The following is a 14,827-nucleotide window of genomic DNA, read 5'->3' as shown; positions in this document are numbered from 1 at the left end:
CGGGCACCTGGACAGGTTAATAGCCTGATTCATAGAGAGGTACGCCGTCGTAACTCTGAATCTACGCCGGCGTTAATTTAAGCGTATTCTGGAAACCAAATACGCTTAAATTAGGCTAAGATACGAGCGGCGTAAGTCTCCTACGCCGTCGTATCTTAAAGTGTAATTTTTAGGCTGGTCGCTAGGTGGCACTTCCGTTGAGTTCGGCATACAATATGTAAATTACTAGATACGCCCATTCACGAACGTACGTGCGCCCGTCGCCATAAAGATACGCCGTTTCCGTAAGAGATACGCCGCGTAAAAATAAAGCTGCCCCCTAGGAGGCGTAGTCAATGTTAAGTATGGCCGTCGTTCCCATGTCGAAATTTGAAAATTTTACGTTGTTTGCGTAAGTCGTCCGTGAATAGGGCTGGACGTAATTTACGTTCACGTCGAAACCAATACGTCCTTGCAGCGTACTTTGGAGCAATGCACACTTGGATATGTACACGGACGGCGCATGCGCCGTTCGTAAAAAACGTCAATCACGTTGGGTCACGAGTAATTTACATAAAACACGCCCCCCCCATCCTCATTTGAATTAGGCGCGCTTACGCCGGCCACATTTACGCTACACCGCCGTAACTTAGGAGGCAAGTACTTTGTGAATACAGCACTTGCCTCTCTGACTTAAGGCGGCGTAGCGTAAATACGATACGCTACGCCGCCTTAAAGACGCGGCGCTCTACTTGAATCTGGCCAAAGGTGTCCTAATATTAAAAGTCAGCAGCTGCAGTATTTGTAGCTGCTGACTTTTGGCGGAACTCCGCTTTAATTATCAAAGATCCACCTGCAGCAGCCAACTGTATTCCAACTTTCATTATCCATCATGCTCCAGACTAGAATTAAATGTGACTGTTGGCTGTGAGCGCAGTCTTCCCTCTGACAGACATTGGACACTCAGATACCTAACATAACATTTCTATTATATGTACGGCGACATGTTCAAGCTGTTGTGACTGTGCCCACCAAAGGTTTTACCATACAAGTCCAGCATAACACATCAGCATCCCCCAATATTTTATTCCCAGGCAGAATACATCTTACAATAACAGATCAATTCTGTGCCATCTTCTGGAATCATCATATATAAAAAAAAAATATATGGTAAAGATCTGTTTCCCCCCCAAAATGTTCAGCATTCTCATCCAACAGACTGAAAAAAAATCATAATTTAACTCTCTCTGGTTCACAGACTCTCCGTATCATGACCAGAACAGCGGTCACAAGCAGGGAATATATTATCCAATCACAGTTCAGCTGACATTATAAGGCACCACCCAACTGGGGGGCCAAAGTCCTGCACACAGAACCAATCATCTGATTGAACAGTCTCATGCAGCCAGTGCTTCCAGAAAACACTGCGTTGGCCCAGCTCTTCAGGAGGAGAAGAAGACGCATTCCCTCAGCTTCAGTCCATCTGCGCGGCATCCAACTCATCCAGGAAGCGGCGACATTTCCCCATCAGACCCATGATGGATTCTTTCATCAGGATGTCCGGGGCTAGGATGCCAGTAGACTCTATGGAAACTGAAGAGGGAGAAAAATGTATTCAGGACACACAAAATCTACAGATGTAAATAGGATGGAAGAACGAAGAAAAAGAAAAGAGAAAAAGAAAAGAGAAAAAGAAAAGAGAAAAAGAAAAGAGAAAAAGAAAAGAGAAAAAGAAAAGAGAAAAAGAAAAGAGAAAAAGAAAAGAGAAAAAGAAAAGAGAAAAAGAAAAGAGAAAAAGAAAAGAGAAAAAGAAAAGAGAAAAAGAAAAGAGAAAAAGAAAAGAGAAAAAGAAAAGAGAAAAAGAAAAGAGAAAAAGAAAAGAGAAAAAGAAAAGAGAAAAAGAAAAGAGAAAAAGAAAAGAGAAAAAGAAAAGAGAAAAAAAAAAGAGAAAAAGAAAAGAGAAAAAGAAAAGAGAAAAAGAAAAGAGAAAAAGAAAAGAGAAAAAGAAAAGAGAAAAAGAAAAGAGAAAAAGAAAAGAGAAAAAGAAAAGAGAAAAAGAAAAGAGAAAAAGAAAAGAGAAAAAGAAAAGAGAAAAAGAAAAGAGAAAAAGAAAAGAGAAAAAGAAAAGAGAAAAAGAAAAGAGAAAAAGAAAAGAGAAAAAGAAAAGAGAAAAAGAAAAGAGAAAAAGAAAAGAGAAAAAGAAAAGAGAAAAAGAAAAGAGAAAAAGAAAAGAGAAAAAGAAAAGAGAAAAAGAAAAGAGAAAAAGAAAAGAGAAAAAGAAAAGAGAAAAAGAAAAGAGAAAAAGAAAAGAGAAAAAGAAAAGAGAAAAAGAAAAGAGAAAAAGAAAAGAGAAAAAGAAAAGAGAAAAAGAAAAGAGAAAAAGAAAAGAGAAAAAGAAAAGAGAAAAAGAAAAGAGAAAAAGAAAAGAGAAAAAGAAAAGAGAAAAAGAAAAGAGAAAAGAGAAAAGAGAAAAGAGAAAAAAGAAAAAGAGAAAAAGAAAAGAGAAAAAGAAAAGAGAAAAGAGAAAAAGAAAAGAGAAAAGAGAAAAAGAAAAGAGAAAAAGAGAAAAGAGAAAAAGAAAAGAGAAAAAAGAAAAGAGAAAAAGAAAAAGAAAAGAGAAAAAGGAGAAAAAGAAAAGAAAAGAGAAAAAAAGAAAAAAGAGAAAGAAAAGGGAAAAAAAGAGAAAAAAAAGGGAAAAAAAGAGAAAAAAAAGAAAAGAAAAAAGAGAAGAGAGAAAAAGAAAAAAGAAAAGAGAAGAAAAAAAGAAAAAAAGAAAAGAAAAGAGAAAAAAAAAAGAAAAGAGAAAAAAAAAAGAAAAGAAGATACTTTTTTTATCTTAATTAACCACTTATCTACCAGCCGCCGTCAATTGACGGCAGCATAGTAGCTCAGTTGTTCTGACAGGACGTCGTATGACGTCCTCGTCTTTTAAAGCCGGCGGCACGCACACCCGCCGCTTTACTGGGAACACGATGCGCGTGCCCGGCGGCTGGCCGGCACCCGCGATTGCCCAGTAACTGAGCAGGACGGTGGATCTGTGTGTGTAAACACAGAGCTCCACGTCCTGTCAGGGAGAGAGGAGACCGATGCTGTGTCCCTTGTACATAGGGGACACAGATCAGTCCCCTCCCCCTACAGTTAGAACACCCACTAGGCTACACATTTAACCCCTTCCTCGCCCCCTAGTGTTAACTGTATAAATGTGACTGGCAGGAAGGGGTTATCAGTGCACGTGATCAGCAGTGTCCAATCACTGCTGATCATAGTGTAAACAGGAAAAGGATGCCCACCCACCACCGATGACCACCAGGCATGCCATCCATGGCCACCAGGGATGCCAATCTGTGCCCACAAATGCCAATCCGTGCCCATCACTAGTGCCTGCTTATCAGTGCAGCCTTTCGATGCCACCTCATCGGTGCCCATCAGCAAAGGAGAAAACCTTAAGTTTTTACAACATTTTATAACAGAAAAGAACAACATTTTTTTTTCTTCAAAGTTTTCAGTCTTTGTTTAGCAAAAAATAAAAAACCCAGGGGGTGATCAAATACCACCAAAAGAAAGCTCTATTTGTGGGAACAAAATGATAAAAAGTTTGATTGGGCACAATGTAGCATGACTGTGCAATTGTAAATTTAAAAAGTGACAGCGCTGAAAGCTGAAAATAGGCCTGGGCAGGAAGGGGGGGGGAGTGCCCAGTATTGAAGTGGTTAATCTAGCTCACGGTTGGAGTAAGGAGACATAGCAACCCCTCTGCTTTGCTCCTTGTGGGCTGTCCTTTTCCCCCCAGGCCCCACCCTCCAATCGAGCTCAGTGTTCCGGTCAGACGACGCAGCGGTGCCCCTACTTTACATTTATGAAGATTTTCTTCTCTCAGATTCCAGCAGCTCTCTCAGCAACATTACAGACTTTAGGCGCAGAGCTCCCAGGGCCACACTGGACCCCAAAATATGAAGTTCTGCCGATGGAGTACCCCCTGCTTACCCTCTTAGTAATCTCATGTTCCACTCATTACAATCCCTGCTGTAGTACAATCTCCAAACAGGAACACGCAGCGAACCTCGTACTTACATATAAAGTGGTCCCGCACGCGTGTCATGCGCACCAGGTCTTTCAGGTCATCGTGGCGGAAGATCTCTCTGCTACACGTGTCGATCCGCGAGTTTTCTACACGAGCAACTTTCTTCCCTGGAGGAATTAAACACAATGCAGATCGTTACAGTGATCCCCGAATGACGGGGGAAAAAAATGCACTATGGCCTACGGATGCCCCAGTGACAAGGAAAGCTGCACTATGGACTATTGCATGGGCAATTGCAAGGAAATTATTATTATTATTATTATTATACAGGATTTACCGTATTTATTGGCGTATACCGCGCACTTTTTTGCCCTGAAAATCAGGGCAAAATCGTGGGTGTGTGATATACGCCGATACCCGCGCTGTGTTTTGAACCACTGCGCCGGCATATACCGAGCACAGTCGGGCAGGCTCGGCTATACCCGAGTGTACTGCGCTCGGTATATGTCGGCGCACTGGTTCAAACACAGCGCGGGGATCGAGCGGGGAGGACACCACGATGGCCGCCGATGGGCGACGAGCAGGACGCGATGGACGACGGGCAAGACGCCGACGAGGGGCATCCAAACTAAGTATTTTTATTTTTTCCAGGAATTTTCCTTCAAGTTCGGGGGTGAGCGATATACGCCGGGGCGCGTTATAGCCAGATAAATACCGTATATAGCGCCAACAGTTTACACAGCGATTTACAATATAAAAAAGGGAGACAATATACCGTATTTTTCGCTCTATAAGACGCACCTGACCATAAGACGCACCTGACCATAAGACGCACCTGACCATAAGACGCACCTGACCATAAGACGCACCTGACCATAAGACGCACCTGACCATAAGACGCACCTAGGTTTTAGAGGAGGAAAACAAGAAAAAAAAATATTCTGAACCAAATGGTCCACTAAATTATTTACCAGTGCCCATGAAATGCAGCCTGACCCGTGCCAAAGAAATCCCTCCCAGCATAAATCCTCACTCTCAGAAAAAAATCCTCCCCATCTCAAACTTGTGCCGTCTTCTCTCCCCTCCCAGTACAAACCCCTCCTCCCCCAGCTGCTTCTCCTGTTCTGTAAAAACAGCCTGCTCTGCTGGGACTTGTAGTGCCTCTGTGGGGGGCTGAGATATGGCAACCTGCTCTGCTGGGACTTGTAGTGCCCTATACCATGGGGAAACCAAGGAATCCTCAGTCCCCCCCAGAGGCACTACAAGTTCCAGCAGAGCGGGTTGCCATATCTCAGCCCCCCACAGAGGCACTACAAGTCCCAGCAGAGCGGGTTGCCATATCTCAGCCCCCCCCCCCCACAGAGGCACTACAAGTCCCAGCAGAGCGGGCCGTCACCTGTCCTCCAAACACAGCACAGCCTTCCATCCACTCATTCCTTGGCTGCCATAAATTCCTCCCCACTCTCCTCTCACAATAGTGTCCTACCAGAGTCTGGGCGGCACGATGAGCTGCATAGTGGGGCAGTGTTCTGTATTATTCACAAGGCTTTGTCACTGACCAGGCACCTCCGTGGCTGCAGCGGCGGCGGCTGGAGCAATAAGCTGGGCATCGGCGGATGTGGCAACTGTGCGGGAGGAGGCCGCGGGAACTGGGACTTGGAAGTTCAGGTCGGGGGGTTTTCAGGCGGCTTTTTTTTGTGGCAGGGGCATTGACAACGGCGGTGGGGGGCGGTGCCATATGTTCATTCGGACTATAAGACGCATAGACTTTTTCCCTTATATTTTTTGGGGGAAAAAGTGCGACTAATGCAAAAAGTGCGACAATATTGTGACCTGGCGCCCGCGGCTTTGCGGCCTACAAGGCCGCGGCGGGGGAGCACGGAGGCACAGGATCCTGTGTCTCCGTGCGCCCCCGCGACGGCCGATAATTGAGGCTGCGGCCTTGTGAAGTCCCAAGCTCTTCCTTCTGTGAGCTGGCGCCATCTGGTGGTGGCCGTTGGCATTACAAGTTAAACAGGAATTCTAATGTCATTTTTCACTATTTTCACTGCCATCTTCTTCCCTCCAATTAGAACCCCAAAACATTATATATATTTTTTTATTCTAACACCCTAGAGCAGGGATATGCAATTAGCGGACCTCCAGCTGTTGCAGAACTACAAGTCCCATGAGGCATAGCAAGACTCTGACAGCCACAAGCCTGACACCCAGAGGCAGAGGCATGATGGGCGTTGTAGTTTTGCAACAGCTGGAGGTCCACTAATTGCTTATCCCTGCCCTAGAGAATAAAATGGCGATTGTTGCAATACTTTGTCACGCCGTATTTGCGCAGCGGTCTTACAAGCGCACTTTTTTGGGAAAAAAATACACTTTTTTAAATAAAAAAAATAAGACAACAGTAAAGTTATCCCAATTTTTTTTTTATATTGTGAAAGATATGGTTACACCGAGTAAATTGATACCCAACATGTCACGCTTCAAAATTACGTCCGCTCGTGGAATGCCGACAAACTTTTACCCTTTAAAATCTCCATAGAAGACGTTTAAAAAATTCTACAGGTTGCATGTTTTGAGTTAGAGAAGGTCTAGGGCTAGAATTTATGCTCTCGCTCTAACGATCGCGGCGATACCTCACATGTGTGGTTTGAATACCGTTTACATATGCGGGCGCTGCTCACGTCAGGACGGGGCGCATTTTCTGGCTCCTAACTTTTTAAGCTGGCTCCTAGATTCCAAGCAAATTTGTCAAACCTTGGTCTAATGGTCCGAAAAATACGATAATAAAATACAAGAGGATTAAAATGGTTGTAAACCCTGAAAGTACTAGGAGGAGAAACCAATACTCACAACCAATGTGATTGTACACCATCTATATCCCACCGCTAGAAGGACAGACTTCTACAACATAATGGACGACACTCACCATTCACATCATCCAACGCGATAACTCCGGGCGAGAAACACTTCTGCAGCCTCTCCGCCATGTCACCCTCTATGGGCTGCAGCAGTGTGATCTCCGGCAGTAAGCGGTAACTGGCCGTGGCCACGGGAGAGAACTTGGCGTGGTCCTTACCTGCAGGGTGAACAGAATTCAGCACACATTATGCCTTTTTACCTCTTTTTTTCCCCAATTTTATAAATATTACAAAAGGATAATCATATGAGAAATAAATTACGACACTGAGTGTCCTGGAAGAAGGAACACGAATTGATGGGACCATCACAGCCCAGCGAAAGGAACTACTTTACATAGAATTTGGAAAATTATAATGATTTTGGGTCAGTTCCCTTTGAATCCAGAAGAGGATTCCCAGAGCTCTACGGGTTAGCAGTAGGCTGGCATGCTTGTTCCAGGTCTGACTTATAAGGTAGTGAAGCCAAGGATAAGGATGACCACCCAAAGCCTGCACACTGAAGTCAGCAAAGACAGCTCCCATGTTTCAATCCTCCCCATCCCGGGTAGCTTACCAACTCCCTTGACGCAGTGCACAATGACGTGGATCTCCTGGCCAGGCCGAAGCTGGGCGATGAGGATGTCGCTGTGCACGGTCCGAGGCGGCTCGATGTCATGGAAGAGATCGGATTGGTTCCCCTGAGGGAGCCACTTCATGTGACTGGTGTATACTGTTGAGGAAAGAAACAACCCGTTAGAGGGGGTTCAAAAGGAAGAGGGAAGCCTCATATGCAAGGGGGTTCTGAAAGGATGGGGCAGCCCCCTGGGTTAGGGTGTTCCGAATTAGGGCTAGGGGGGCAACCTCAGTAGGAGGGGGAAAGAGTCTAGATGGACAGGGCAGTGTCAGGGGAGGCCAGTTCTGGAAGGATGGGGCAGCTCCTGGGTGGAGGGATGGGGCCCAAATTAAGGTTGGGGGCAACCACCAGAGGAGGTGATAAGGGAATCCAGGAAGACAGGACAGGGGAGGCCTTTGGAAGGGGGAAGCCTCAATGGGGGGCTGAATCTAAAGGGGTGAAGCGGCCCCTGGGTGGGGGTGCCAAAATTAGGGTTCAACCTCAGGAAGAGGGGGGATAAGGGAATCCAGGAGGGCAGGGGAGGCCCATGGAAAGGGTAAAGCCTCATTGGGGGGGAGGGGCAGGTTCCAAAAGGATGGGGCAGCCCCCCGGGTGGGAGTGCCCAAATTAGGGTTGGGTTCAATCTCAGGAAGAGAGCATAGGGGAATCCAGAAAGAGAAGGCAGGTGAGGCCCATGGAATGGGAAAAGCCTCATTGGGGGGGGGTCTGAAAGGATGAGGCAGCCCCCTGGGTAAGAGTGGCCAAAATTAGGTTCAGGGGCAAGCTCAGGAGGAGGGGATTAGAGAGTCCAGGGTAGTGTCAGGGGGAGGCCCAAGAGAGGGAAGCCTCATTGGGGGGGGCAGTTCTGGAGGGAGATGGTGCAGCCCCAGGGTGTTAGGGGGCAACCTCAGGAAAAAGGTTATTAGGAAGTGCAGAAGGAAAAGGCAGTGTCAGGGGAGGCCCAGGGGAGAGGGAAGCCTCATTGGGGGGGGGGCCCTCAATTAGGGTCAAGGAGACAGGGCACCTTCAGGGGGTGCTGGAGAGATGGAAAAGCCCCTTGTTCTCCAGGGGGAGAGGGTAGCATCAGTGGGGGCCGAGGAGGGACTGGAGACCAGACATCTAACCTTTATGGTCCAGGTAGAGCTCGCTGGGGTCGGAGGAGTCCTTGGCCGCCCGGGGGTTCCGCGTACATTTCACATTCAGCTCGAACTGCAGCGTGTCGATCTCCGTTCCCTCTGCATCATCTAGGGGGGGGCGAGAGCAGCTGTGAAGGACTTGAACAGCCTCGTATTACATGCAGCAGGATACACAAAGGGGTTACCTTCTACTTACCCGAATTCTGATACTCGAATAGGCGAGGGTCGGCACGGATTGGGATGAGGCCCAGGCGGTGGGCGAGGATCTCGTCCTGTATGATCGACGTGTTCTTATAGACATAGACTTTCTCTATGGCCATGGTGGGGACCTGCGGGGAGAACAGGGAGGAAACCCCTCAGACTGAGCGGAGGGGTGGAGCTCCTAGGAACACCCACTTCTCCAGACTTGCATCCACCCATTAAGGCATTTTAATATTTGCAGAACTCCTCCCCCAAGAGCCAGAGCACTACTTGCCTCAGGGGATGTGGGCCCTTGGGGGGGGTGCTGTGATGTTTTCAGGAAGCCATGAACAGCACCGCCGGCCTCTCCCACCTGCCTTCTATAAAGAACCACAGAGACACATTCTAAACCAAGTTACACTATATTGTCAAAAGTATTGGGACGCCTGCCTTTACACACAGCCATTGGCTCCTGCTGCTGTCAATCAAATCCAGTGACACGGGGGGGGGGGGCAGGGCCGAGTCAATGGACGCAGCAACATGACTCAAGAGCGTGCCCCCAGGGAATGCAGCTCTCCGTAGGGGGCACTCGAAGAGGTGGGGCCAGGAATGTCGCCGGGGGACCCCAGAAAAGGAGGGTGGGGACCGCTCTGTGCAAAATCTTTTTTTGCGACCATGCCGTTTCTAAAGGGGGTCATACCGTGACTGGGGAGTGACGTCACGCAACTCCAGTCACAGAGCCGGAGTTCGCGGCCCCGGAAGGAAGAGGGGTGAAGATGGACGCTCGTTGCTAGTGGGGACATTGGTGACATTGCAGGCTTTAGGTAAGTGACACAACAGGCTGCTATGCGATGCATACTAGCCCATTATGCTTTACCTTCGCAGGGGAAATAAAGAGGAAGTAAAAACCATCAGGGTTTACTTCCCCTTTAACCACTTAAGGACATGCTCATGTATATGTACGTCGGTTTTTTAAAGATGGATATCTCGGTAACAGCAGCAGCTGCTGCCACAACCGAGGTATCCATCTTTAGCATGAGCGGTCCTGTAAAAGATAATGGCGGTCTCCGCGGCGGATTCGCCGTTATCGGCGGCGGGAGAGGGGGCCCCCCCTCCTCCCGCCGCTTACCGAAGCCGTCGGTAGCGGCGGAGGCGATCGGGTCCTTCAGCCTGCTGTGTGGGGGATGCGAGTGAGGGCAAGATGGCCCCCACCCGTCCCCATAGCCTAGCAGGGCGGAAGTGACGTCAAAACGTCAGTCCCGCCAATGCGTCTTAAAGGCACATTTTTTTAAATGTCATTTTTTCAAATGACAACATTTCCATTTTTATTTATTTTAAGTCTAAATATGAGCTGTGAGGTCTTTTTGACCCCAGATCTCATATTTAAGAGGACCTGTCATGCTTTTTTCTATTACAAGGGATGTTTACATTCCTTGTAATAGGAATAAAAGTGATCAAATTTTTTTTTTTTTCAGTGTAAAAAATTATAAAATAAATAAGAAAAAAAAAAAAATAATGTTTAAAGCGCCCTGTCCCGACGAGCTCGCGCGCAGAAGCGAACGCATACTAGAGTAGCGCCCGCATATGAAAACGGTGTTCAAACTACACAAGTGAGGTATCACCGCGATCGTTAGAGCGAGAGCAATAATTCCAGCCCTAGACCTCCTCTGTAGCTCAAAAGATGCAACCTGTAGAATTTTTTAAACGTCGCCTATGGAGATTTTTAAGGGTAAAAGTTTGACGCCATGCCACGAGCGGGCGCAATTTTTAAGCGTGACATGTTGGGTATCATTTTACTCGGCGGAACATTATTTTTCACAATATATAAAAAAATTGGGCCAAATTTATTGTTGTCTTATTTTTTAATTCAAAAAAGTGATTTTTTTTCCAAAAAAAGTGCGCTTGTAAGACCGCTGCGCAAATACGGTGTGACAAAAAGTATTGCAATGACAGCCATTTTATTCTCTAGGGTGTTAGAAAAAATATATATATATAATGTTTGGGGGTTTTAAGTAAATTTTCTAGCAAAAAAAATGTTTTAGTCTTGTAAACGCCAAATCTAAAAAACACCTAAGGTCCTTAAGTGGTTAAAGCGTCAGCATACCAAAACATTTTGGACAATTTCATGCTCCCGATTTCCTAGTGTCCCCCTCACTTCCTGACTCAGTGACCCCTATGGGAAGTGGTGGGAAATCTTCCCAATGGGGACACAGCAATAAAAGCCTGACAGAGGAGCCAACCCAACCCATCCCGACTCTGTGCCTTGACCCCCAAGTGGTGAGCTCAGAGGAAAACATTGCTCACCGACCAATCAGTGCCATCCACCCCCATACTGATCCCGCCCTATAAAGAAAAAATAAATAAATACAGAACTAAAGCCAGAGGACCAGCATGACAGCTGCTGCAAATAGGGGCCCCATAATCGGAAAGCACAAGGCTCCAGCGAAGCCCCGCCCACCTACTGGATCCGTCATACCTCGGCCAGCAGGATGCGCCGGAATGCGTTGGCCAGCGCCGCGTCTATTCCCACCATGTCAAATTCCAGGAGGTCGTCCTCCATCTTGGTGACCTCTATCCGGAAATTCTGCAGATGAGAGAGGAAGGATGAAAATGTCACTCGGCAAAGAACAACCTACCCTCCCCCCCCTCCAAAATCCTCCGAGGTCCATCTATGGGGGAAGTGTGGACACAGCCGACTGCCATGTAACATTTCAGACTGGAAACATCAAGAGCCTGCGCTGACCCTGGAGACAGGAGAGTGTGGAGGGCCGTTACCAGGGCAGAGAGTCTTCCAGGGAAGGTGGAGAATGAATACAGGTCATAAAAGGTCATTCCACCCATAGAAGCCCCCTCCCTCCCCAGGTTTGGTGGATGCAAAAGAGAAAGTGGGCGGGTCTGCGCAGTATGTAAAACAGGGGTTGACAAATTTGCTTGGAATCTAGGAGCCAGCTAAAAAAGTTAGGAGCCAGAAAACGCGGCCCGTCCCGACGAGCTTGCGCACAGAAGCGAACGCATACGTGAGCAGCGACCGCATATGTAAAGGGTGTTCAAACCACACATGTGAGGTATCGCCGCGATCGGTAGAGCGAGAGCAATAATTCTAGCCCTAGACCTCCTCTGTAACTCAAAACATGCAACCTGTAGAATTGTTTTTAAACGCCGCCTATGGAGATTTTAAAGTGTAAAAGTTTGTCGCCATTCCACGAGCGGACGCAATTTTGAAGTGCGACATGTTGGGTATCAATTTACTCGGCGTAACATTCTCTTTCACAATATTAAAAAAAAAATGGGGATAACTTTACTGTTGTCTTATTTTTTAATTAAAAAAAAAAAAGTGTAATTTTTTCCCAAAAAAGTGCGCTTGTAAGACCGCTGCGCAAATACGGCGTGACAGAAAGTATTGCAACGATCGCCATTTTATTCTCTAGGGTGTTAGGATAAAAAATATATATAATGTTTGGGGGTTCTAATTGGAGGGAAGGAGAGGTCAGTGAAAATAGTGAAAAATGACATTAGAATTGCTGTTTAACTTGTAATACCAACGGCCACCACCAGATGGCGCCAGCTCACATCTGGTGGTAATAACTTGTAATACCAACGGCTCACCACCAGATGGCGCCAGCTCATAAAAAAAAATGTTGCCTACCTTCCAAGCCAAGTCGCCAGGACACTATTTCTAGTCGCCATGGCGACCGGGATTTGTTGAGCCCTGATGTAAAATATCATTGCGGACGGGGTTATGGGAGGAGCAGCCCTGTACCTGCATATCTGACCCCTCCCCCAGGATAGCGGTCACACACTCACCTTCTGGAAGCGCTCCAGGTCCCAGGTGTCGTCATATCCGGGGTAATTCCCAGGGAAATCCGTACTGTGCACCTACCGGAGAGAAGACAGACAGGTGACATCACACACAGAGCCCCTCCCACCAGGGCCCTTGGAGCGGCCAATCAGATTCTCTGATGATTCAAGCACAGAGAAACACTGAAAGCTGGTTGGTCAGCTTCATAGGATAGGAGGAGAGCTGCATCCAACATGCTGAGAGGGCGGACTGATGGGGGTGGAGGTCCCAATAGGAGGAGGGACGGGGGTAGGAGAGTAGCAGGGAGGGAGGTGCATTCATATAACACAAGGGAGCAGAAAGGTGGGTACACCCAGGAGGAGGGTGGGCAATAGACCGTAGGGTGTGTGTAGGTGGGTGCGCAGTAGACGGTAGGTGGGTGGGCAGTAGACGGAAGGCGGTGTGTGGGTGGGCGGGCAGTAGCCGGTGTGTAGGTGGGTGGGCAGTAGACGGTGTGTAGGTGGGTGGGCAGTAGACGGTAGGTGGTGTGTAGATGGGTGGGCAGTAAATGGTAGGTGGTGTGTAGATGGGTGGGCAGTAGACGGTAGGTGGTGTGTAGATAGGTGGCATGTAGGTGGGTGGGCAGTAAGCGTGTGGGCAGTAGACAGTAGGTGGGTGGGCAGTAGGCGGTGTGTAGGAGGGTGGGCAGTAGACGGTGTGTAGGAGGGTGGGCAGTAGACGGTGTGTAGGAGGGTGGGTTGGTGGGCAGTAAACGGTGGGTGGTGTGTAGGTGGGTGGGCAGTAGACAGTAGGTGGTATGTAGGTGGGTGGGCAGTAAGCGTGTGGGCAGTAGACGGTAGGTGGATGGGCAGTAGAAAATGTGTAGGTGGGTGGGCAGTAGACAATGTGTAGACAGTAGACAGTGGGGTAGATTCAGGTACAGCTGCGCACTCCTTATGGAGGCGCAGTGTACCCTTTTTACCCTGTGCCTACGCAAATTATTTGCGCTACGCTTCATTCATAAAGCAGTAGCCACGCAATTTGCGTGGGCGCTCTTCAAAAATGTCCGGCGTAAGGGCGCCTAATGTAAATGATCCCGTAGGGGGCGGGAATCATTTAAATTAGGCGCGTTCCCGCACCGAGCGCATGCTCCGTCAGGAAACTTTCCCGACGTGCATTGCGGTAAATGACGTCGCAAGGACGTCATTTGCTTCAAAGCGAACGTGAATGGCGTCCAGCGCAATTCACGATTCACTTACGCAAACTACGTAAAATTCAAACCTCGCGACGCGGGAACGACGGGTATCCTTAGCATTGGCTGCCCCTGCTTTTAGCATGTGCAGCCTTACGCGTAAACTGCGTACGGTTGTGAATCGGGGTGAGTATGCAATTTGCATACTCTACGCTGACCACAACGGGAACGCCACCTAGTGGCCAACGTAAGAATGCAGCCTAAGATATGAGGGCATAAGAGCCTTATGCCACGCATATCTTAGGCTGTAGTCGGCGTAACGAGGTTCCTGAATCAGGAGAACTCGTTACGCCGGCGCAAGTAAGCAATTGCGCTACGTAACTATGGTTACGCAGACGCAATTGCTACCTGAATCTACCCCAGTGTGTAAGTGGGTGGGCAGTAGACGGTAGGTGGTGTGTAGGTGGGTGGGCAGTAGACAGTAGGTGGGTGGGCAGTAGACAGTAGGTGGGCAGTAGACGGTGTGTAGGTGGGTGGGCAGTAAGCGTGTGGGCAGTAGACAGTAGGTGGGTGGGTAGTAGGCGCTGTGTAGAAGGGTGGACAGTAGGCGGTGTGTAGGTGGGTGGGCAGTAGACGGTAGGTGGTGTGTAGGTGGGTGGGCAGTAGACGGTAGGTGGTGTGTAGGTGGGCAGTAGGTGGGCAGGCAGCAAGTGTGTGGGCACTAGACAGTGTGTAGGTGGGTGGGCAGTAGGCAGTGTGTAGGTGGGTGGGCAGTAGGTGGTGTGTAGGAGGATGGGCAGTAGACGGTAGGTGGGCAGACGGTAGGTAGTAAACAGTAGGTGAGTGGGTAGTAGACGGTAGGTAGTGTGTAGGTAAGCGGTAGGACCCCGGTCAGTCACTCACATTCTGCAGTGAGAATTCTCCCAGCCGCACGCGGCTTCTCATCTGCTCCACCGTCGTCGCCATCTCTGACGCCTCCCACGCGACCCGCCTACCTCTGCCACATCCAATATGGCGACCAACTCCCGCCTACC

The 14,827-nt window shown here is 48.3% G+C and overlaps 1 protein-coding gene across 1 annotated transcript; it reads right to left on the bottom strand.

The window, feature by feature from the left end:
• Nucleotides 1-1,038: 1,038 nt before the first annotated feature.
• Nucleotides 1,039-14,804, bottom strand: POLR1C (RNA polymerase I and III subunit C). Its single transcript, XM_040351747.1, has 9 exons — nt 14,697-14,804; nt 12,628-12,699; nt 11,300-11,407; nt 8,840-8,972; nt 8,632-8,751; nt 7,469-7,624; nt 6,924-7,073; nt 4,051-4,167; nt 1,039-1,572 (listed from the first exon to the last, which is right to left on the bottom strand). Exons 1-9 carry the CDS (start codon nt 14,757-14,759, stop codon nt 1,454-1,456), a joined length of 1,038 nt encoding a protein of 345 aa, XP_040207681.1. The 5' UTR covers nt 14,760-14,804; the 3' UTR covers nt 1,039-1,453.
• Nucleotides 14,805-14,827: the final 23 nt, after the last annotated feature.

This window comes from Rana temporaria, chromosome 4 (genome assembly GCF_905171775.1).
Source record: "Rana temporaria chromosome 4, aRanTem1.1, whole genome shotgun sequence".
Taxonomy (NCBI): Eukaryota; Metazoa; Chordata; class Amphibia; order Anura; family Ranidae; genus Rana; species Rana temporaria.
The sequence above is the reverse complement of the archived record's forward strand: the minus strand, read 5'-3'. Positions and strand labels throughout refer to the sequence as shown.

Bases quoted from the DNA above. Each gene is read 5' to 3' on its own strand.
- POLR1C (XM_040351747.1), bottom strand. From the start codon at position 14,759: ATGGCGACGACGGTGGAGCAGATGAGAAGCCGCGTGCGGCTGGGAGAA. The intron at 11,408-12,627 runs GTGAGTGTGTGA...TCTCATCTGCAG, and splicing joins ACCTGGAGCGCTTCCAGAAG to AATTTCCGGATAGAGGTCAC. The intron at 1,573-4,050 runs GTAAGTACGAGG...CTCCCTCTTCAG, and splicing joins CGTGCGGGACCACTTTATAT to TTTCCATAGAGTCTACTGGC.